Here is a 25,684-nt window from a genome sequence, read left to right on the forward strand (position 1 = left end):
GGAGGGCCGGAGTTTGCCTATGCCTGATATAGACTTTCAAAAGCAGACCAAAGTTCTAAGTTCATTTTTTCTTTTTTAAGGTATCCCTTTTTATTACTCCCCTAATGCCTATTGTTTGAGAATCTGAAATGTACACAGAAAAAAGAAAGTGAGGGCGGCGGCAGCGGGGAGCTTTTTACATGTGTAAGCACTGTAGATACTGATGAATTCTACTAACTGTGGTTGACATATACTTTCCCTGGTGATAGGTGATTGTTGAACAAGTAACATCAGTGTTGAATGATAGTGAACTCTCTAGACAGACTTTTCCTTTCTGCTGGTCTACGGGGGAAACAGAAATGCTTTGGAAAACGAAGGGCTGTACCTATGAGCATCAAGATTACACTGCGATAAGGGTTATCACAACTCACAAAGGATGCTATTAATGTATACACTGGTGCTGAGTTTTGGAGATAAAGCAGGACACAAGGTTAAGGGAATTTGTAAAATAAATGCAAGGGATGTCAAATAAGCTGTTGAGAACTCTTTGGGGCTTTTTTTCAATGTGATCAAATCTGAGGGGAGAACGCCATGTACATTATCAGCAATAAAAAACCCATTCCCAAAGGATAACTTTCACATAATTGTTTTTAAATTATTATTTTGTGAGGGTGGGGGAAAAAACCCCCTCTATGAGTGCTAATTATTATTTCAGCAGTTGTCAAATGTGAGAACATAATGGGAAATCGCTTAATTAAAATGAGCACTCAATTTGGTGAAAGCATCCTTTCTCCCCATGCTTCATTTTGAATTTCCACTTAACATTTGCGCCTGGCAACCTAATGTCAACACTCGCACCCCAATCAAGGCATCCACTGGTGCTGAGAGGCAGGCAGGAATCTGTTGCATGTGCTGGGGGGTCCCTGCTTAACCCAGTGAAGAGGGCTAGTCTGCAGGAGAAACAGAAGGCACCGAGCATCTATTACCACACTGTAATACACAAAAGCTCCAAAGATAAAGGGAGCCATAACCTTTTTGAACTTCCTGCACTTGGGACAGATGCACCAGTATTCTTGATAGCAAGTATCAGTGCTGAATCTTATCTCTGGACGTTTGCAGAACATTTGGGAAGAGGCTGCCCTGCCCATGGAATAAGTTTCAAGCCAAGAGTGAGGAAAATTATTTTTGCTGGAGGACCAGTGAGCCATGGGAAACATTGAGGGCCCATAGGCTAAAGTGGGTGGAGTTTGCAGGATTGCACAGTGAGGGTTTTTTTTTTTTTTTAAGAAATACAAATGAGGAGAGCCACTGTAGCACACATGTCCTGCTTGTGAGCTTCCCATGGGCATCTAGTTGACATTTTGGCACCTGAGTCAAACCACACACAACATGGTGGTTCCTTGCCAGGGAAGAAGCAGGGAGTGAAGCTTTACATCAGGAACAAGGCGGAGGAACATGCAGAGTGTTCCTTCCAGCGCAGATCTGCTGCCCCTGTGGATCATGCCACCCTAAGCAGTTGCCACATCTTGCCTCATGGGGTGTGTGTGTGGGCTGGTCCTTCTGGTTGACTACTGTGAGAATGAGATGCTGAACTAGATAGGCCTTTATCTGATCCAGCAGTGCTCTTCAAATGAGACCAAGCCACTGTATCTATGTCTAGGAAGTGCCCTCATTTAGAGCCATCTGTCCAGTACTTGATGCTATCAACCACCATGCTAGCACTTAATGACTCTGGACATCCTTGTCTCCAGGCTTCTTGCCTCTGGGTGGAATTCAAAGCAGTGTTACAGAGATGGCTACATCAGCACAAAGCATCAAGCTTGCTTGATGGAACCATCTCCCCTCTCCTCCCCTGCTACCCCCAAGTCTGCAGCCCTGTTTTTCTAGTGGGACTCATTGTCCTGCCTCCTACTAGTGCAACTATGTAGTTTCTTCATTTCCCCATTTTCTGCTCGTGAACCCTCTCTAGAGCCTGACACTTAACTCCTCTGTGGCAGAGGTCACTCCCCTCTCCTTTATACAAAGTGAATAACTGGGTGTATCTCTTAGATGCAACCGGCTATCTTATAAGTGGTAAAAATGGCTGCTGAATGATGGCCATGCTATGGCTGGCATGGATCTAATGGTGCTCTCTAAATGGCTCGAAGTTGTCAAGGCCTCAGTTGAGCCTGGAGGGCAGGGACACCCAGATCTTGCAAAGCCTGAAGTACGTATATCTGCTGTATAAGGAAATGGACAACCTCAGCCCACACTCCCGGAACCCTTGCAGCCTGGACTGTGGGGGCAGGGGGAAAGTAGCCATTTGAACAATGACTCCACAGTGGGGATAATGCCTTCACTGCCACTCTAATTTCAACCCTCCATACTCCTGGGCAGAGTCTACTTTCTCCTACCTGGCTTTCTGTGGCCTGACTTGCTACTTTAACAAATCCAGAGAAGGCAGGGTGGGAGACCATGGGCCTCCTACCGGTATCAGCAAGGGTAGCACTGTCTTGAGAAGCTGCATGGAATGATCTTTCTTTTTGCTGCCACTCACATGAGAAGGCAACGCACTAGGCCAAGGTATCCTTAGGCAACTGGTAAGCATGACACAGATTCAATCAAAAATACATGAACTGTTCTGCAGATCCACCACTTCCTACAGACAGAATCTCTAGAGCAGGCATACTAGCTACACATTTTTATATTTTTCTTTGATTAGCAATGTCTATGAATGCAGCCTCTTCTCCTTGCCCTGACTACAAATATATGAAGTTTGGTATAATGGGACATGCTGCAGTTGTACAGAGAAGATTGCATTTTACAGCATTTAAATATTTGTGCATGTGATGCCTGAAACTGATATGGAAACATTTTCTTTACAACTTAAAAATTGGGCAGGGTTCCAGCCTATTAACTCAGCAGAGAGACTGATGCATTCTGGCTTTTTTTTTGTAACCAGAAGCCTAGCAGATCACATCAGAAAGAACAGTGATGAATCCAGCAGTGGAGCCTCAAGATGTTTTTAAGCTGTATTTTTCATAATTAACCTCATACCGTATGATACCAACCTGCCCTTATGCTATAAACAGTGATGGCAATGCCTAATCGCCTACCCTGCAGCAAACAATAGCTTTTACCCTGTTGGCTTGTTTTGATGTTCGATGGAAGCATTTCTTCTGTTACTCTGCCATATACCTATGCTAGAAATTTCAACCGTATTTGAAATCCAGCATTCCTCCTTCCCTGTCAAGGTTGCTTCCCAGCCAAAGGAATGCACAATGCACATGGCAGATAAAGAAGTATTTATAGTCAAAGATAACATTTTAAAAGTCACTTCTACAAAAAGTCACTGGATATTTATGCACACCAATCTAACAGCTAGTCAGCATTCCCAGGTGTGAGCTCTATGGAGCAGTTGCAGCAACAGGGAACCACTCTCCCTCCGCTGTAGTTTATGCACCTTCCCCCAATGGGCTGTGTGCATGCAGCCGGAGACTGCGTCTGTGCAGAAACGTCCTCTGCTCACCACTTTTCAATACCCTCCTGGTTCAGGGAGAAAGCGTTGCAGAAGAGAATGGGGAAGCACCTGGCCCTTCTCTTGCCTGACCTGCCTCTTTGTCTTCTTCCTCTGTGCTCCAGCCCCCCTCCAGCTCTGAAGCTTCCCCTGCCCCTGGTTCCTGCCTCCTGGCTGGTACAGGTCCCCAGAAACTACTGCCCTCCTCTCCTGAGTCTGATTCCAGCCCCCCTTTTCCCGGTCCACTCTCATCAGCGTCCTGTCATTCCCCCCTCCAGAGATAACCATAAAAAGGCACATGATGTGGTTTCCAAACTGGGACTTATGTGTCAAGTACAGAACCTACTTTATGCAGCGAATGAAAAATCACAAACAAATTAAAATAATTATGGTGTGGGTGTTATATCCACCAAAAGAAGCGTCTCCTGCCTCCACTCCCACCAAAAAGAAATATATTCTCATAGTTTTCAAGCTGTGCATTGTCAGAACACACTTCTTATCCACTTAGATGACTTTAAAAGGGAATTAGACAAATTGTTGTTCTTCAGCATTGGGTCGTCTGATGTTGTGGGATTACGGCTCCCACCGCATCCCTGGCTATTGGCTAAGCTAGCAGGGGATAATGGGAGTTACAGCCCAACAACATCTGGTGGCTCAAAGTTGAAGAGCACTGGGATAGGTGTATTGGCCATGATGGCCATATGGAATCTTATACAGAGAGAGCATGCCACCGAATGCTACTTGCTGGTGGGAGATAGCTACTGCCAACTTATCTAGCTGGCGGGGTTTCTTGGAGGCATCTGATTGGTCACTATAAGAAGCAGGATGCTGGACAAATGGGTCATCTGATCTCTTCTTATGTTCCTACAGCCTTACATTATGCATCACATCGCTTTATGTCTTCTATGGGGTGGGGTGCCTCAGGGTTCTGTCCTCTCCCCCATGCTTTTTAACATCTATATGCAGCCGCTGGGAGAGATCATCAGGGGGTCTGGGCTGGGTGTTCATCAGTATGCGGATATACCCAGCTCTACCTCTCTTTCAAATCAGAACTAGTGAAGGCAGTGAAGTGTGTGTGTGAGTGCCTGGAGGCGGTTGGAGGATGGATGGCAGCTAACAGATTGAGGTTGAATCCTGACAAGACAGAAGTACTATTTGTGGGGGACAGTACTGGTCCTGAATGGGGTAACTGTGCCCCTGAAAGACCAGATGCGCAGCCTGGGAGTCATTTTGGACTCACAGCTGTCCATGGAGGCGCAAGTCAATTCTGTGTCCAGGGCAGCTGTTTATCAGCTCCATCTGGTACGCAGGCTGAGACCCTACCTGCCTGCGGACTGTCTCGCCAGAGTGGTGCATGCTCTAGTTATCTCTCGCTTGGACTACTGCAATGCGCTCTACGTGGGGCTACCTTTAAAGGTGACCCGGAAACTACAACTAATCCAGAATGCGGCAGCCAGACTGGTGACTGGGAGCAGCCGCCGAGGCTACATAACACCGGTCTTGAAAGACCTACATTGGCTGCCAGTACATTTCCAAGCACAATTCAAAGTGTTGGTGCTGACCTTTAAAGCCCTAAACGGCCTCGGTCCAGTATACCTGAAGGAGCTGCCCAGACACTGAGGTCCAGTGCCGAGGGCCTTCTAGCGGTTCCCTCACTGCGAGAAGCCAAGTTACAGGGAACCAGGCAGAGGGCCTTCTTGGTAGTGGCACCCGCCCTGTGGAACGCCCTCCCACCAGATGTCAAAGAGAAAAACTTTTAGAGGACATCTGAAGGCAGCCCTGTTTAGGGAAGTTTTTAATGTTTAATAAATTATTGTATTTTAATATTTCTGATGGAAGCCGCCCAGAGTGGCTGGGGAGGCCCGGCCAGATGGGCAGGGTATAAATAATAAATAATAAATAATAAATTATTATTATTATTATTATTATTATTATTAATATTATGTATTGCACTGGATTGACGCGGAATATAATTAACATCAGAATACGCACTCCCATCAAATCAGCTCTGAATTCACAGAATTCACATTAATCGAGAGAGTGATTTGGGTCCTTCCCCTCCACCCCCCACACCACAGTGTCACTGGGGGGGGGGGGGAAGCAACCCACATTCTGTATATTATTCCACACAGTGGGCATTTCCTATGGAGCCGGCATCTTTCCTTCACTCCCTGTGTTAGGCTTCCTTTGAAAACATTTCAGAAATGACAGCTAGTGCAGAATTCAGTGGCCAGATTACTAACTGGCATCAGATAGTCTGAGCACACTGCACGGATTCTAGCCTGACTGCACTGATCAATACGGCTGGCATGGCTATGGACTCTCCGTAGGGGGTATCGCCACAGGGGTTTGTCACGACGAGTGCATTTACTTCCAATATTTACAACAGCACTGCTGTTGTCTAAGAACCAGAACTACTCTGCTAAGTAAGCCCTGCAAGTTTTACGTCTTTGCCAAATCTCTGACCTTCTCAAGTACATGAAAGATAAACCAAGAATTGCTTTCTGGTTAATTTCATTTCAGGTTACCTCCTGATTAATCACGTTCCCACTTCATATTTGAGCTCCTAAATAATGAGCACTCCTAATATTTACCTAACACAATTGCCCACGCACAGCCTGCCCCCCCCACCTTCCAGCCTCATTTGTCACCAACTGTAGGTATTTATTGAGATGTAATGGATTACCACCGGCTTACCGCTGCTATTAAACAGAATTTGCTTAAGCCAACTCATATAAATGCATCTTAAAACTCAAATGCTAGCTTTCGGAATGCTGCTCAGGCAAACGTCTCAGCTTGCAACGACAACAGTGAGCGACGGATGGCTCTCTGCTAGGGCGTCTTTCTGTCCCCCCAAAGCCACCAGGTGGCAGTAAAGACACATGGCAAAAAAAGGGAAATGCAAAACACCTTCCTTGGCGCTCCTACCACCACCCTTGCCAAATCTCTCTAGTCATTGAAAAGTTTAACTTAAGCCCTAATTGACAGCATGATTGCTTCAGCTTCCTCCTTATATCAAGGGAAACATGGCAAAGTATCTTAAACTGATTACACTTTTGACAATACGGATGAGGATAGGTCCTGAGACATACGATTTTCCTAACTGCACTCATGCATTATAATTACCTAATGTAATCATGTAAAAAACAAGCAACAAACAAAAAACCCCACCGCCAGCAGCGCACTCATGCTTGTGCAAACATACTTAGGGAAATTTTGTTTACATCAATTACATTTTTTATACAATGCTATCGCCATAGCCATATTTCCTGGGGATTGCTACGCAGACCCAACAAAATTAAAATGTCAAATCAGGGAGCATAAGAAGTCAAGCACATGCTCGGCGGTGGAAGGCTCTGACCTTGCGAAGGCAGAACGGATGTAGCATGATCTTGTGCTGAGCACCAAGAGGGATTTCACATTGACAGCCAGCTAGACCATATAAATATATATATAAAATGAAGGCATCCAGCCTTTTGACAAATAATAATATGAACACACACTGCTTACAAGCATCTCTGCCATTTGAATCAGAAGGCTCCGGCGTTTTAAATTTAAGACTCACACACTAATTTCCCACTCTTGCGTGACAAACAACCTCTGTCTGCTTAATGTATCACTTGGGGGCTCAAAAATCAAGATGGTTTTACTTGTAAAGTGTTGATATTAAGGGGAGAATTTGAAACGACTGCCGTGGAACACCGAAGCAGAGGCTTCATTTACACCCTTGATTAGCCAAAGCAGTTGTCAAGGGTACATCTAACCAGATGTCAAGTAATATGCAAGATTTTTCAAGAACTGTGATTTTTCTATTGAGCGCATGCTTACAGTTCAGGAGTATAAGGGTCTAAGGTACGTTTTACAGATATAACAACCTCTTGGCTTTCCCCCTTGCATCTCTAGAGCCATGATTAAAAACATTGACTCCACATTAGCCCCCACTCCAACAGCACCTCCCTGATGGTTTGAGGACTGGTGGGATGGGCTTTGGTTTATTATTATTATTATTATTATTATTATTATTATTATTTACAAATGCACTATTTTTGCCAGCCCTAGTCATCATTCTCTTTCCTTGTCTTTTTGTAGGTGTTGGCAAGACCCCTTTGCAGCATACTTTGGCAGCTTCAAGTATTACACTAAAGCTAAGCCATTAAAAGAAAAGTGTTCTTTTTATGGCTGGCATTTTCTTTAAGTGGCAAAATGCATTTCGCAAAGTTCCCAGGATCTTAAAAATCTGCAATATGCAAAAGGATCCATGCCCTGTTTCATGTGGATATGATACGTGAGCATGCAGACTAAGTAATTTCAATGTCAGCTTCAGGTTCACACTGGGGTTGCGCACACAGAACTGCCTCCACCTTCAAGGCAGCTGAGAAGTCTGCAGAAGTTTGACAACCAAACCCTTTTGGAACCAAGTTAGGAGCAAGGCAATGGAGAGGGCTTATCTATAGCTACATAACTAGACAGATAAAGATAGACATTAAAATGAGCAGTTAACCAAAACGATGAAGAACATTGTTGTCTGGGTGTCCTTTCCACCTCAGATCAGTGCTCTGGTGGTATAGCTGTTGGGGAGAAAAACTGCCTGGTTCATAGCCTACCTTCCTTTCATCACCAGGTTACGCTTAGACCAGTGTGGCGGTCTTTCCATTCTGGTCAAAGGGTACATTCAGACAAGACAGCACTTAATTCTGCTTTCCCTGCATTTCTTTACTTGATAACGTATGTGTTTTATATGATTTTCCACACGACGTAAAACCCACTTATGGAAATGTAGCAGAATCTAATGGAAGTTTAGCACTCATTTCTGTGTTAATCACTTCTGGCAGGGGGTGTGGGGTGTGGGTGGGGAAACCCTGTTAACTAGGAAAATCACAAGAGTTTTGCACTGTAGCTTTCCTGCTGTTTTCAGGGATGATAGAATCATAGAAACGTAGAGTGGGAAGGGAACCCCAGGGTCATCTAGTCCAACCCCCTGCAGTTTAAGAACAGCCCTGGGTGGGTTTGAACCACCAACAGGCCAGATACACTGACCCATTGCACCACAGTGCTTGGTTATATTCTGGCATACACTTATTCCCTGCCAATATTCACGGGGGTGGGTGGGTCATGGGGGAACAGACACACACATGAGCAATGTGGCAATATGTCCAATGTCCGCTGTTCTGTCATACTGTGCCAGCCAGTGTGAATGAAATTTAGTGCTACATGGCAGTCTGTTAATCGAAAATCCACACAGTTCTACAGGTAAATCACTGTAAAACAAATGGTAGAAACCAGGACGGAAGAGCTAGCATTATAACCAGAAAACTGACACAGCAATCTAAGCCTCTGATCTGCCATGTTGGAAGCAATTTGGATCCCTCCACCCATCGCTGCCTTGTACTGCTGGCTTCCACTGCCATGGAGTTCTGCTGTTGTCCTGGCTAAATGGAGGGCAGAATGCTAGCATTTTGGGTGGACATGGCAGCAATGGGTCTGATTTGGGCTTCTCTGCTGTGCTGTCTGGGAGCTGGTGCTGTGAATGAGCAATTTGTCGCTGCCTCCCCCCTTCTGTGCTGGCCAAAGGGAGTAGCTGGCCAAAGGTCTATCACTGCTGGATAGGACTTTGGATTGCCTTCTTAGTCTGGGAGGTGTGAACTGGCAAGGCTTGCTTTAAAATGTGGACCGAACAAAACTGCTCTCCATCCCTAACTTCATGAAATGTGTAATGAGTCTACTCACAAACAACTATTTGCATACTTTCCACTTGGTGAGCTCAACCTCTAGGAAGATAATAAGGCTGTTGTATCATCCCTTTGACCAAACTTTGACCAAACTGCGGGAGGCAGTGGAAGACAGGAGTGCCTGGCGTGCTATGGTCCATGGGGTCACGAAGAGTCGGACACGACTAAACGACTAAACAACAACAACAACATCATCCCTTAAAGACAGAAATGCAAATTAAATTCAAACAGATAGATAAACCTTTTGTTTGAATTTAAACAGGAGAGTTTATCAGGACAGGTCCTCAAGCTAGACCCACAAGAGGCAGTGACAGTCACAATGGTCTCCCCTCCCATTTTTGTTACTGTTCTATACACTGGTGGTGCTGTATAAACCACACAAAATTAATGCGAGTGACAAATGTGCAGCTTATTGCCTCTTGTGAAAATGCCCCAGGAGTCTATGCAGTAAGTTGCCTACTTGTCTTCAGGTTTTAACCAAAGTTCATATGCATTGTTTGTGACTGTATTTTGGGGAAATATTTCTTCTTATGGTTTACCTATATAACTCATTTTAAAGACTGCATTGTCGGCCCCTTTAAGTTATCTCATTCTTACTTTCCCATGACATTCTTTTGCTCTTTTGTCTGAAATACGCAGAGATAGTTAATTAGCTAACAATCGCTGAAGAGTGGCCTGAGGTCTAGATCATTATATTATTTTTTTTAAATCTTCTTTTCTGTGTTGTTGTCTTGACCTTTCATACTTTCTAACAACAATGAAAAAAGCAAGGCTGTGGGGCTTAATTTGCCAATTTAATTAGAGGACCAATGTATTTCGTAGTGAATATATATATTGCTAGTAAGCATTCTACCAATGTCATTCCTTTGTACCCATTCTGGTCTAGAGCCAACTTTCCTGAATATGGGTGGTCAAATGAAACAGTGTCATCTAAATGTTGTCTTAGCAATGCCTTGCACAATGGTACTGATATTTCCTTATTGGCACTTGAAATACGTCATCTAAAACACACATAAAAGAAAAATGTCTGGATCTGTGGAACTGCTCCACACTGACATTTCATAGTAATCACTTGTAGCCAAGTAAGATTGTCTTCCATAAACATGGTTTTAACAATGAATCCGTAAGTGACTGTGGAGGCCAATTCTGGATCCACACGTCCTTCCACAGTGGGGACATTGGTTTCCTGGCAGGAGTTGTTCACGGTGTGGATTTGCCAAGCGTGTCTTCCTCTTAACACGTTTCTCCCTTGTGTCCTGAGTTCGAGTGTCTTCAAAGCCCATGACACAGTAATCATAATCATAGTAATAATGGCCCTATGAAGCTGAGGAACAGGTTACTTGAGAAGCTGCCTTATGGAAGAGTTTCTCCTAAAGGTTCCAAAGATATCAGGAGCCTGCTCTGCAATAACTCAGAGCAGGGATTTTAGTGTGGCTGCCCTGGGACAGCATTCCTCTCATGCTACAGCAGCTCCTTACCACTTTCCAGGAACAATGGAGGGCATTTTTGTTCTGGATGAGCAGGTCTCTGCATGGGTATCTCTTCTTATTGTTTTGCTGTTCTTTTCTGTGCTGGTTTTAATTGCTGTTTTCTCCCTAGCTTTTTTTATTATTCTCTGTGCATCACCTTGAGACATTCATGTGGAAGGTGATTAGCATCATTATCATCTTGCGATTAGCCAAGATGCACCTTCCTCTTCCACTGCTTTGGACTGTTATGGTCAAAAAAAAAAGAAATACTTCAGCTGTCAGTGTAAACTTGCAATTTATACACTGTGCCAGTTTCATAATGATCTAGTGTATGTCTACTCACTTGTTTCTCTTTGTTTTATTGTATTAATGAGCTCTTGGAGGTATCACCTCCTAGTTGGCTCCATTAAAAATAATAAGAGAAGTGATACCTTTCTGTGGTGACAATATCTTTATAAGGAATGGAAGGCAAAGAGTCATTTGTTCTATTGTATGCTTACACTTTTTTGTTTCCTTCCCACATGCAGGCATTTATTTTACTTTTCCCAAATTACATTTTTTTTCCTGCCCTGGTTTCAGCAATCTTCTACACTGTTCAAATGATTTTTTACTTTTTTTTGGGTCAAGGACTCTAAGAGACTGAAGGTGGGAATTAACCTCAGCACTGACCATAGACAGCTCCACTTCCTCTGAAGCCCCAGAGCATAAGAAGCTCATTTTGACACCACATCAATTGCTGAAGCAGGCTGGGTTGCCTCGCTTAGGGTACGAGCCTTCCAGCCTGAAAACCACTGTGGACCACATTGTCCCTAGCACCACTGAAGTCAATGGCTACTAATACAGCCAAGGCTCCTTCAATTGCCAAGGGCTTTCCCCAGCATTAGTGGGGGAGACACTCAGACTGAGTTGCAGCCCTATTCAGTCTATGGATGTTTGCGTAATGCAGGCATAGGCAAACTCCGGCCCTCCAGATGTTTGGGAATACAATTCCCATCACCCCTGACCACTGGTCCTGTTAGCTAGGGGTGATGGGAATTGTAGTCCCAAACATCTGGAGGGCCAGAGTTTGCCTATGCCTGGTGTAATGCTTGTGCTGTGTATGCAATTCTCCAGTCTGAGCTCCTTTTGGATCCATCCAGGGTGTTGACTGGAATCCTATCTGGTTGTGATGGGGCTTTATCTCCTGGAGCAGACTATCTTCTTCCAAGGAGTTACAGCATTATGGAATATTCCCCCCCTCTTTCCCCCACCATTTTGTTGTCTTAATCCTGTGAGGTAGGTGGTGGTGGTGGTGGGGCAACAGAGAGAGACTTCCCCAAGATCAACCAATGGGTTTCAAGACTGAACAAGGATTTTAACCTGAAACCTGGTCTTAGTTTGGTACTCTAACAACTATGCTACACTGGCTCTCAATGACACTGTGTGGTCTGCTGAAAACACAGTTGGGAAAATTGTATTCTCTACACTCCTCCTTACTGGGCCTTATACAGCTTATACTTATCCCACCTCTACAACAACCTTACAGACATTTGTCCGTATCCTTCACACTCTGCCCTTGTTTCTGTGCTATCAACACAATCCTGTGTATATCTATTAGCCCTATTGAGTTCATTGGGGCTGTCTCCTAGGTAAGTATATACGGACAACACCTCATTTACACTGGGGTTACATTCCAAGGCAACACACATTTATGTGAAATCACATATATTGGGAACACCCATTGAAAAGTCTGCAGACACTCTCCAAACCTCCTTGCTCAAACACCAACTCTCCACAGGCATAAAAGTTGGGTGCAAGGGCTCCTGGGGTTGCACTTGCAAACGCTCGTGAGATTGCTAGAGGCTGTTTTCACACTATTTTTGTTCTTGAGCTCTTTTAGGGCAGTTTTTGCTCCTTTTCATGCCACGTCTGGGTTGACAGTGATGTGCATGCCTTGAATGTGTGTAAATAGGGAGTTGCCTGTACACTTTATACTGGGAGCTCCTTGGGAACAGGCACTTGCTTATGTTGCCTATGTAACTCTGTTCTTATTCTTACGGACATAAGGAAGGCTTTTGTAAGAACTGATCCAATGAATAGTAAAACAGTTCTTTTCTTAGCTCTACCATTACCTACTCACACATTTCTTAACATCTCTGCTGGATCACCCGAGAACAGAATGCACTCTGACTCAGTTCCCCACCAGGAAAAATGAGCAGGTGTGTTGTGGAGGAGGATGGGGGCAGGGGAAATGGTAATTATCTCAATGTTGCGACATTGTAAACATTAATTGTTAATGCCTGCACAGACCTGTGTAGCTAAATTAGTGCTCATCATTATACTTCACTTACACTGCACTAATAAAATAATTGCCACCTACAATTTGAGACTGACAGTTGGCTGGAGCTCCCCTTAACACCAGATGTTATGCGTTGGGTTTGAGGAGAAATGGTTTCTTAATTATGAGGATAGGGAATATATGAGACTTCTGTGGATTTATACCAGCAAGAGACTGATGGACCTGCCATGAGAAACTCACCATTTCTGATAACTGAACTAGCAGTGATGCTTATTTTTAGCATCGAACGCAGACCTTCCTTTTAAAAAAATGTTTTGGGCAATCAGCTCTTTTCCTTTCATCATGGCTTTGACATTAAGTGCTTTGTACGCAGCAAGGTCAGTTTTCTAATACTGATGTTGAGAAAAGGCAACTATGTTTCATTCACTTCAACTTGGAAATGTTCAGAATTCTTTTAAAATATTATTATTAATAATAATAATAATTAAAGCATTGAATGGTGGTCTAGAGAGACAGGCTGTTTCTCCCAGCTTTCAACTAGTTTCATTCGATTCCAGGCACATCAAATTTCCAACAGAAACAACTCCTGGAATATTGTATTTGTTTGCTTGCTTCACATCATCTATATCCTGGCCTTCCAGTTGTTTTTCTGTTTTGTTTTAATACAGCTTCAAATAGTCAATATAAGCAACAGAACAGAAAGCAGCAGAAAAGAAGCAAAAAATTACCATAAACCCTGCCCAGGAATACAATTTAGTAGCAGCAGTAAAAATCGCTAACCATAACAAATCAATTCCCAGGCAAATGAAATGTTTAGACCTGGCACCTGAAACTCAACAAGACCAAGCCAGGCAAACAACCCCCCCCCCAGGGGAGAATGTATCATAACTGGGACACCACTGTATAACTGGGTGCTACCTGCTCAACCTCTAAATGTACCGGTAGAAACACCTAGAAATGGGCCTCCAAAGATGTTTTCAAAGGTATTAGGTTGCATTCACATATGGGGTTTGTTGTTTAACTTATCAGAAGGCTAGAGCATCTGTCCCATATTGTAACTTTCCTTCTACACTGCACAAGCCCATTCCATCACATCTTGACGGCTATATCGCCATGTTGCGGTAAATGTCATTCACACATGTCATTCCTCCATGCTGTCTCCCTCTCCTACATTCAGTCATTCTTCTAGGTTTTACCTTTCTATGATGAGATACTGGCATGCTTTCTTGCGAGGCAGAAAAGAAAAGAAAAGAAAAAGAAAAAGAGAGTGACCCTTGAAATGGGCAGGGAGTGCAGTGGACACCTCACAACTTGCCTCCTGAGTGGTTGCAGTATGAACCAGTAAAAAAGTGGGGAAATTGCCACATGAAACATGATTTTACAGGTTCAGGGGACTACAGTATTTTTTTATCTCCCTGCAATCAAATAACGCATCAATGAGCACTAAACTTGCAGTACATTCCATTCCATTTGTTTTCTGGAAGTGGTTTCTACACTGCACAAAGGTGCAAATATAATGCACAAAGTAACAGTTAGGAAAACATCAGTAAGATGGGATAAACTGCTGCCTCTGTCACGTCTATCATTTTTGTGCACTAAGCGGCCAACTTGCAACCCAGAAATTGATGCTAGACTTAAATATTACCAAGGGACCTGGGAGCAGCTACAAATTGCCCTGCCCTTTCGTTCCACAGATCTTTTTGTCTGCTCACTTGTTATAGTGACCAAAGTCCCAGGTTCGCCATGTGGCTCGGAGTAGAATAGGTAGACTACAGGCCAATTAGGACAACACTGACACATGAACTAGTCCACTAGTCTATCTGGAGGCAACTAGGAATGGGGCATTGGGGCATTCTCAATTTTGAGTAGTCTGCCCCAAGAGACACAGAAATAATAATAAATCTTTAATATGGTCAAAGACCAGCGAGGGAGACACAGAAAGTATCCTGAGGGTGATGCTTTTGCAAGCAACTAAAAACATTTTTTTTTTATCCAAGCATTTTTTTCCTGCTCTAATAAATTTATGTCATTTTGATGTGGTCAATATTTTGAACACCACTTTGGTACTTCTGTGAAAAGTGATATATAAGTCTTTTTATAAATAAAAATGTATTTCTTTCTTAGTACTAATCCAATCTGAGTGAATGAAACTACCATTGTGATGGTCTGCACTCAGCCTTTGAACTTACAGCCACTACCATTTTTCCACCACACTTTCAGCAACTGCAGTATGCATTATATCCTTGACACAAGCTGAGAACTGTAATAGAGCAAGCAGTAGGTTTCACTCCTCTGAATACAGGCCCTTGTCAAATTCCTCCAGACTAATCCCTCTTTTCATATGCTAAACAGCTCAGGTTGCATGGCAATTGAAGACAATATTCTATTTATGCATTAGATTGCTAGTATTTCACATCTTCTGTTTACAGGTAGGTAGCCGTGTTGGTCTGAGTCGAAGCAAAATAAGAAAATTCCTTCAGTAGCACCTTAAAGACCAACTAAGTTGGTCTTTAAGTTAAAATATAAACTTAGTTGGTCTTTAAGGTGCTACTGAAGGAATTTTCTTATTTCACATCTTGATTACCATTTTTTTCACAATAGCATGCACACACACTCCATAGTCTATAGATAAGAAACATATCTAACAGAGTGAGATAAAAACAATCAAACCTAGAGTGTGCAAAATAAATAAATAACACAAACAGCTAAACGCCAGCATATATCCTAGATCAGGGGTTCCCAACAAAATTTTCTCGAGGACCCCTCATCGAGCCGCTATTGTGACAAGGACCCCCATTAATTCCTAATCCTAAAATTAAAAAGTGAGAGCCAAATTAAGAGTCTTTTTATAAGCGTCTAGGGAGGAGGGAGGGGAATGGAGAAGACAGGGTACCTGCGCAGTAGCGCACAAATGAAGCCGACGCGCACAAAGCATCTTGGGGAGGTGAGCATTAGTAGAATGCGCGTGCTGCCTCTTTGCAAAACAGTAGTGTTTGTAAAGCGCCACCTAACGGCATACAGCAGAACTACTGCCTCTATCTAATTCTAGTTTTGCGCTAGACTCTGCTCATGCAGGAAGCGGCCAAAACAAAAAATCTGTTATCATACGAAATATATTTAATATATTTTTTATTCTAATAGCATCTTGCGGACCCCTCTGGCATAGCTCGCGGACTACCTGTTGGGAACCACTGTCCTAGATAATGTGATACTTAATTGTGCTGATTTGCTGGCAAATCAGTTGCTAAAACAAATCATAAACAATAAAATAATCCAATATTTGGTATATCAAAGATAATACAGCAAAACCGATCTGAAGTGGATTACTTAGACAGAAATATTGTCTAAAAATATGTTCAAAATCTATCATAATCCATCCATAGCTTTGCCCTGACTCTTCATTACTAGCACTCATTGATGAAGACAAAAATGATGTTATTGGACTCTGCCTTCTAAAAACAAGAAGAAAATGGATCAATGTATTCCACAGAAAGGGGTGTCCTCAAGAAATGTAAGATGCTGAATTCCCTTTTGTAGCGGTCAATTTGGCGAAATACACTTACAAACATTTATTGAGGATTTTTAATTCATTGATTTTTTTGTGTCTGCACATAAAAGGAATTGATATTTTCAGTTCCCTTTTATATGGGGTCATAGGACAAAAACTCTAGAAGACCATAAAAGCAATATATAGAAACCGTAATGCACACTTAATGAAACAATACTGTCCAGAAATTCTGGTTTTTCTGTTCAAGCTTTGTTTTAAAAAAAAAGAAAAGAAAAGAGGAGGGGGGGGGCATTTCCCAGCAATCATTCATAGAAGCCCAGAAGCTGAAATGTGCTATGCTGATGATGAAAATGGCTGCCAGGAAATCGTGGGTGTGTCCAAGATGTGTTGAGTCTGTTTGCTTCCTGCATTTGATTGCATTTCAGGCCACTGCTTCTGGAGCAATTATTTTGTTGTTGTTGTTGTTTGTATGGTAGCAAGTTCATTAGATTGGGTCATTGGCCTAATCTAAATAGCCTAATCTAAATAGCACCCAAATGATGAAACTACTATGTGAATTACTACTTATTGAAGATAATCAGAGCATGGGGTGGGGGGTGGGGGTAGTATTGAATCTAGGAAAGAAAGGTAGACTTACAGTCTGTTCCAAAACAGCTTATATCATGAAATGACTTCTCTTGTTAATTGTGTATTGCAGGGATATCCAACTCCCAAGAGACTGAGATCTACTCCCACTATAAAAACACTGGCAGTGATCTACCCATTGGATTGACCAAAGTTGTTGAGCTGTTTTTGGGGAGTATTCACCAAAGTTGTTGAGCTTTTTTCTTTTTTGAACGATCAGGATCACGTGATCAACCAGGATCGACCAGGAACATCCCTGGTGAATACATATGTCCCTTCCAACTCTACAGCTCTCTGATTCTATGTAATAAAAATCATACCAGGTTGAATTTTTATTTTGTCCCCTATTTTATTTATGTCTCTGGCTTCTCTTGATTCCGGATCTCCCATATATGGCAGATAAACTGTTCCATAGCTTTGATATGCCACAACTTCGTGTTTTCAATCTATGAACATCTTAGTTCTCAGAAGCAGTTTAAACAAACTTTTGCTGTACTGTACAAGAACAATGCTCAACGTGACTCCTTGGTTTCTAGTTTTGATCGCACAGCCTACAATTTTGCAACATTTACTCAACAGTCATTCAAGTGGTCTAGTTGCTCTCTTTGCCCATATTAAATAGAGAAATGCTGCAGTGGTCCCTGGTAGCATCTAGCCTACCTGTACTGGATTACTATTAGTCCTGAACAGCCTTCCCCAACCTAGTGTCATCCAGATGTCAACTCCCAACTCCCATTACCCCAGGCAGAATGGCCAGGGATCAGGGATGAGAGGAGTTGCAGTTGTCCATCAACATCTGAAGAGCACCATTATTGAGGGAGTATGATACAAAGTAAACTCAGTTGCTTCTTGAAAGACCAACCAAATCACAGAATATGATTTGTCTGCTTGGTTGAATTCTGATGGGCACAGGTGGTTTGCATGTGCATCTGGGAGTTCCCTTGCCTGTGATGGGTCTCCTTACATTTCAAGTGGAAGATTCTGATGTGTGCACAGGTTCTGTTGCGTAAGAGGAGCTGTGGTCCCCACTGGACTGAATGGGCATGCATACAAACCATTGGAGTGAAGAGAATCTGTGCACCAGTTCATCGTTCCAGAAATATATTTTCTGCAGTTTTAGAGAGCGTACGACTCCCCCATTCTTGAGAAATATGTTACTGCTAACTTTATATTATTATTAATAATAAATTCATGTAAATGTGTCTCATTATGTTTTGCTTTTCTCTAAGATGGAGATAAAACACACCTTCCTGTAGGAATCCAGATTCTCTGTTTGCCTATGTATGTACAATGTAAGTACAGCAGGTCATCCTCTAAAAACGTGTCATCCAAACAAATAGCTGAACAAAACTCACAGGGGAAAAACAGTGCAGAAGGTTCATGAATATTTATAGATGGGAGAAAAGTATGTAACACATTTAACATGGATCAGTAAATGTACATGCATAGTTTTGTCTGGAATGCTACCCTTCTAAGCAGGAGATATTAGGTTTGTCAAAATAAAAGCACTGTTGGCAAAAGTCACCCTTATTCTATATGAAATGCAATATATTTCTTAATGAGGATGTGAAATTTGTGCAGCAAACACCCTTCTTCCCACAATCTTAAATTAACATTATTTCAAGTATACAATTCTTTTGAAGTGTAAAGAAAACAAAAAGCAAACAGGGTACTGGCTTACTGTTACATGCTCACCAAGGCAGGCTGTAACGTGCTCACCAAGAAACCCATGTTTACTCAGAAGTAAATCCTACTGAATTAAAAGGGGCTTACAGTATTCTCAAGTATACGGGGTTAGGATTGCAGTTGCAAAATCACATACCGTGCTCACACTGACTCACATTTTCAGGGTTTTAGATGAAATTAATTTCCAGTTTTCTCTGCAATATTATGGTTGTTGTACCATGTATGTTAACAGCTGGATTTATTGGAGAATATTTCACTAAAGAGAAAAAAGTTGAGATGCTATTTTTCATTTCCCGAGGATGCTTAGAGGACATTAATCATGTAGATACTTTAAGCACAATGCAGTACCCTGAGCAAGGTTTCAATTTATCTGAATAAATATTTCTAACTGACAAAAAAAAATCATTTCAGATTAAACTGCCTCTTTCTGATTTGCAACTGTGTTTGGACTAGATGCAGAAGTTTAATCAGAGTCAATTTAACTTTTCTGCTTCTATTTAATAATGTGGAATCACCGACTCCCTGCCTGCTAGCAAGAATTAGTCTGGATTTGTTTTTCACAGCAAAGCTAAATCGCACTTGGCTTGATTTTATTTACCTTTAAAGTGAACAATTTATATAGCATATTCCATTTTTTTTGGTATATGTGAAGACGATTGTGTGGTGCTGTTCTTTTCACAAATCTATAGTAGCATAATGACAAAGCTGGAAGCAAAAAGCATAGCATAGCATCAAGCAGGCTGTAGTGATTTGCCGCTACAAAGCAGACTGTGAACATCAGTGCATTGCCATCTTAATACAAAGAATACAAAGAGTTTAATAAAGAAGGCTGACTGTTTCACTACTTCAGTTCTAGAAGTACAGCCCAGTTGCATCTATGTTGACTTAGAAGTAACATTTTCATGGCACTTGCAGCCAGGTAAACACCCATAAATTTTTGTCCTTAATGAAAATGCCTTAGTGGCATGGATTTGCCAATGAAAGGAAGGTGTACAGCTTTCAGAACATTCTGCTGGTAGGTAGTACATGAGAAAAATAGTGATATCTGTGGCAATCTTTACCCAAATAACACACACGAGCGAGTTCATTCATTTTCAGCAGATAGTGACTATAGGTGCACCCCAGGCCCCATCCAGATAATGGATGTGGTACCCGCCTTTCCTCACCATCACTTTTGGCCCAGGGCACACATGCACATGTTGGTCCCCTCCACTCTTCTCTGATGTGAATGCTATTCAGGACTGCAGATCTGAGAAACAGTGTAGCTGAATTCCTTCTACAATTCACAGAACTTGAGTTCTGTTTCCAGATCCAATGTCCTTTTAAAAAAATACCATAAAGGTGGTTTTTCCACCTCCCTCGCCTTCCTAGAAGAGTGAGTTTTCTTGCTCCAGTGGCTTATTCTCTGTGTCTTACAGGATTCATTTCACAGCAGCTGTAGTCCTCCATTTATATAGTGACTCAGGGGGTGGGTATGAAATACACATTTTAGAGTACTCCAACTCTCTTTTTTGTGACTCCCATGTTTCCCCTCCCTCTCCTTTTTCTGTTCCATCTGTTAGTCTGAGACACGCAGAGCAGTCTTTTCGGTTGTGGGTCAGTATCTTTAAAACACTCCCCACACTGAAGTGCACCTAGCAGCATCATTGGAGTTGGCACCTGCCTTCCTCGGGAGACAATGGAAGTGTGCGCCTTCAGGGGTGAAGTCAAACTATTGGTGTTTCTTCTTTCTGAGCTCTTCCTAGTGGTTATGCCTTCTCTGATTACTGCTATGGATACACAACCTGACTGATTGTCTCCAGGCACTGCGGTCATCCCACACGACAGGGTTAATATTGCCAGCATTCATGCCATGTTTTCAGACATCTTTGTAAAGCAGAGTTGGTCTGCCAACAGGCCTGGTGCCTGTAGCCAGTTCCCCATAGAGCAGGCTCCCTCAACCTTGGTCCTCCAGATGTTTTTGGCTTACAACTCCTATGATCCCTAGCTAGCAGGAACAGTGGTCAGGGATGAATTGGGAATAGTAGTCTCAAAACATCTGGAGGGACAAGGTTGAGGAAGCCTGCCGTAGAGCAAGACCTTGGGGATCCTGCCATTTTTCCTTCTGATGTTGCTGAGACAGTGGGCTTGGGAGAACACATCTTCGTTTGAGATTCTGCCCTGCCTAGTGATCATGGTGCATCATTGTATTTTAGGAAACAGGTGAAGACACACCTCTTTGCACAGGCTTTTTGTGGGAGGAGGTAACTGTGATGGAATGTTATTGAGAGTTTGACACTGCTACTTCATTATGAGTTAAATTGAGGTAGTGGTTTTTATATTTTTGCATTGCACAGTTGCTAGGCTGTTTATTTTCTTGTAAACAACCCTGTGGTCTTTAGGTGAAGGGTGGTATATACTTAGCTGATAAGAAATTTAAATAAATAAATAAGTGGCTAGTGAAGTTCCTGGGCCCTTATTTTCCATTCCTGCATTTCTTGACCATTCATGCATTTCAGACGTGCATATGATTGTTTGAATATTATATAGATGTACAGTGGTACCTCGGGTTACAAACACTTTGGGCTACAGACTCCGCTAACCCAGAAGTAGAACAGAACAGAACAGAATACCTTATTGTCATTGTACATAGTACAATGAAATTGAATGCCATCCCATAAAAAACAAAATAAAAACACAATTACAGCCACACACACACACACACACACACACACACACACACACACACATCACAACTCCTCGGGATCATATTATTTAGTTACAGCATTTAACCTCTAGTTAAGAACTTTACCTCAGAATGAGAACAGAAATTGTGTGCCAGTGGAGCGGCGGCAGCAGGAAGCCCCATTAGCTAAAGTGGTACCTCAGGTTAAGAACGGTTTCAGGTTAAAGAACGGACCTCCGGAACAAATTAAGTTCATAACCAGAGGTACCACTGTATGTTTGTGGTAATTTATTATTATTATTATTATTATTATTATTATTATTATTATTATTATTATTATTATTATTTCAATACAAGCACAAAATGAGATGCTGCGAAGGAGCAAATGTAGTGACAGAAGTAGATCCCAGAGCTTTTCCAGAAGATGTGTTTCTTTTGCTGGGATATAATAGTTGACTTGCTAGATCAAGCCAAAGCCCTTTCGGCTTTTGACTCCCAAGAGTAGCCAACCTGGTGCCACTTTCCCATAAAACTGTGCTCAAAGTGGCTTACAACATAAATAAACAACTCTAAGTGTATGTATGTGTGTGTAAGAGAGAGTACCGGTATCCATATTAGGAACAACTAGCAACAACAACAATAAAATAAATAAATACCCAATCTACACAACATTGTATAAAACAACAGAAGCAGTGGGAGGAAATTGGGGTTATGTCAGTTTCGCACTCATTTGTCAGTTTCAAAACTTACTTCTACCTAACCTTAGCCCTTTTCCTAGATCACACCATCATAGCTATGTTTGAGCCATTATAAAATATATACTCTATACTCTGTCCAGGTAACATTCAGGCGACATTACCCAGTTACCTGAAGCAATTTCAAAATGAGTTTCTCAACTTTTGCCCGCGTCTGCTAAGACAAAATAATAAGATGCTGGATGCGGCAGCAAAGCACTGTGAAACTTGTCGGCGATAAAATGTTAGTTCAAATTGTAACTCAAGAACGTGTGTGAGGTGAGATGAGGTGCATTGGCTTTGTGCAGCTCAGCTTGAATTTGAGCTGAGCAATTCGGTGCAGCTCCATTTACTACCTAATGTAGCTGTAAAGGTGCCTTGGCCCTTTGGTCTTCCGCATTCGCAATACAACCTTCAGGTTATTGAAGATTCTTCCTCTTTCAGTCAAGTCAGTGAGGGAAAGAGGGCAGCGTTTCGCAGCTCTGCCTGCCTTCACGGAATTTTTCCGTGTTAGTTTTATCCCATTAAAATGAAATCGTATAAAACAAAGACAGCATGTATTTGTATGTGACTAGGAAACAAAGCGACGTGTCATGTGCCACAGAGGGTGAGTGTTCAAAACGAAGAAGCCCAAAGTCCCCTGGTGCACATGTAACTAGTTGTATGGGGAGGTTTTTAGACTCTAGACTAGAGCTTTCCAAACTTTGTGTCATGACACGTTAGTGTGTCAGCTGCAATGTGTAGGTGTATCGCGCAAATGCTTCCCATGCTGCTCTCGGGGCTGAAAGGGGTTAGTTAACCTCTGGGTTTGCTAGTAAAATTGAATTACTGTGTCATGAAATGATCCATGTTTAAAAAGTGTGTCACCAGCATGAAAAGTTTGGAAAGCTCTGCCCTAGACAATAAGGGCAAGTGATCTACAGTTTGAAACTACTACAACCTAATGAAGGCGGAGTTACTGTTTCATACTATGTACCTAAAGACTGGGATGCGGGTGGTGCTGTGGGTTAAACCACAGAGCCTAGGGCTTGCTGATCAGAAGGTCAGTGGTTCGAATCCCTGCGACGGGGTGAGCTCCCGTTGCTCAGTCCCTGCTCCTGCCAACCTAGGAGTTCGAAAGCGCCTCAAAGTGCAAGTAGATAAATAGGTACCGCTACAGCGGGAAGGTAAATGGCATTTCCGTCCGCTGCTCTGGTTCGCCAGAAGCGGCTTTGTCATGCTGGCCACATGACCTGGAAGCTGTACGCCGGCTCCCTCAGCCAATAATGCGAGATGAGCGCCGCAACCCCAGAGTTGGTCACATTTACCTTCCTGCCAGAGCGGTACCTATTTGTCTACTTGCACTTTGACGTGCTTTCGAACTGCTAGGTTGGCAGGAGCAGGGACCGAGCAACGGGGATTCGAACCGCCATGCCGACCTTCTGATCGGCAAGCCCTAAGCTCTGCGGTTTAGAGCACAGTGCCACCCGCGTCCTCTATCTTCCAAGATAGCACAACTTTAAATAACTTACATTTTAGAGGGTCATTCGTAAATAGGGGGAAGGAATCTTGAGAGATGGCATTTTCTGTGGCAGAACCTAAGCTGTGCAATTCCTTCCACACAGAGATGCATCATAAAGTTTCTGTTGTATGCTAATAATGCACTTTTCTAACATGGCCTTTGACACCTGAATTTATATCTTAGGACTTGCCTTATTCTCTTGATTGCAGTCTATATCAACTGTTCTTAATGTTGCCTTTTATTAAATTGTAGGTTGCCCTTGGACCTAATGGTGAAGGGCAGGTAAGAAATATTAACAATTCATATCTTTTTTGCATGGAATTCATAAAATAACTAGTACAACATGCCTTTCATGCCCTTATTTTAAAAATCTGAAGTGTTTCTTTTGTTCCTCCTAAATGGAAGCATAATGGCTCAGTCTCAGCAATCCACCAGCCACTGCTTTGTGCAAAAATACAAAGAGCAGGTCTACTCATATGAGAAGTGCAACCTTGGCACTGTAAACTCGTGCAAGATCACAGTCTCTTTTCTGTAAAAAGAAAATCCACATCTTGTAGTTTTCCTTTTTGCAGAAGTATAACCACCCAGTTCTAATGTTATACCGCTAATACAGACAGACCCTTCATATGAACAAGGGTTGCTGTTTGGTGTGTGCGTGTTCAAGCAGTTCACTAAAATATTGTTGGAACTGATCCTCTGTTTCTTTCCATATTTTTAACACTCATGTTGTGTGCTGGCTTTCAATCATTATACCCTTAAAACAGCGGCAGCACAGAAATCAAAGTTGGCATTCTCTCAGGGCTTACCTACTACTTGCAGAGGGAGACCAACGATTCTGGTAAACACAGAGAAAAGTCTCAAGGCGCCAATATGACCAAAAAAGAAAAACGGAAAAAAAGGAGACAAGTGGCAGAAAAAGGTGAGAAATTAAAGAAGTCCTAAAGGCAATGTTTACATCTTGGCACAGTGCCTTGTCAGTGGTGTGACTCAACTAAAGAGCAAAAGATAATGAGGACAAGTTGACATTCAGGATGCAGAAAACCCTGGCAAATAATTCTAACTGCCTTAAAAAAACATACAGTGAATTTCCAAGAAAGCATTAACACACACACACACACACACACACACACACACACACACACCATAGCTACAAAGTTTTCCCTTTTCTCGTGAGGAAGCCTATTCAGCATAAGGCAATTTCCCTTAAAAAAGGGAGAACTTGGCAGCTATGACACACACACACACACACACACACAAACACAAACACACACACATCTCGAATGCTTCCTGAGTCTTTATAAGAGCCCTCTACTTCAGTTCCATTAACCTGGACTGAAATTAAATAAATTCTCTACTGAATTATTATTTTTTAATGTTCATTATTAAGGAAAACCATTCAGTTGGTTCATTACTCTTCAGTTCAGGATCCCAGGATTTACAGGGTATACATAAGGCACTATGACTGCTGCTTTTGTGAGTGGCAATGCGTATTGTTAGTCAGATTCCCAAACCATTATTGGCTTTGCTTTCTATTCTGTTTGCCTTAATTTACAGCCAGCCCACAGAAAGTCCATCGCTCCATTTTTCAATGTGTCTCCTGCTACTACAGTGCCCCATACTAAAGTAAGTAAATACGGTATTAAGTAAAATATTTAATGCTTTGCCATTGGCAGACAAAAGTATTTGATAAAGTAGAAAATCAGGGTTGCCTGTATCTGGCTGCTGATTAAAATAATCAGCTGGCTCACTCCTTTTTTTCTTAGGCAAACACACGAAGGTTATACATTGCAAAGAAGGTCTGAGGCAAGGGAGACAAAATAGGGTTAGCACTAAATAGGGCTATATAGCAACAATTTTACGTTCAACAAAAGATCCAGACAAATCTGGACAAAAGCATTTCCAGTGCCCTTCAGCATTTCCTTAGAAGAGTCTTCTTCCTGCTCCTTTCTCTTACAACTTGGGTGTCACAAAAGACAGAAGAGAAGGGCAGTACAAACAGTATTATGCCAGGGACC

General features: G+C 42.3%; 1 protein-coding gene across 1 annotated transcript in view; it reads right to left on the bottom strand.

Annotated features, from left to right (window-relative positions):
- LOC118082770 (protein eyes shut homolog) overlaps positions 1-4,167 on the bottom strand; it is a 70,151-nt gene extending 65,984 nt beyond the window's left edge. The window contains exon 1 of the mRNA XM_035110602.2: positions 4,109-4,167. Within this exon, the coding sequence (XP_034966493.2) occupies positions 4,109-4,167 (59 nt within the window). The remainder of the gene's footprint in view (positions 1-4,108) is intronic.
- Positions 4,168-25,684: the final 21,517 nt, after the last annotated feature.

The sequence above is a fragment of the Zootoca vivipara genome, chromosome 3, assembly GCF_963506605.1.
Source record: "Zootoca vivipara chromosome 3, rZooViv1.1, whole genome shotgun sequence".
Taxonomy (NCBI): domain Eukaryota; kingdom Metazoa; phylum Chordata; class Lepidosauria; order Squamata; family Lacertidae; genus Zootoca; species Zootoca vivipara.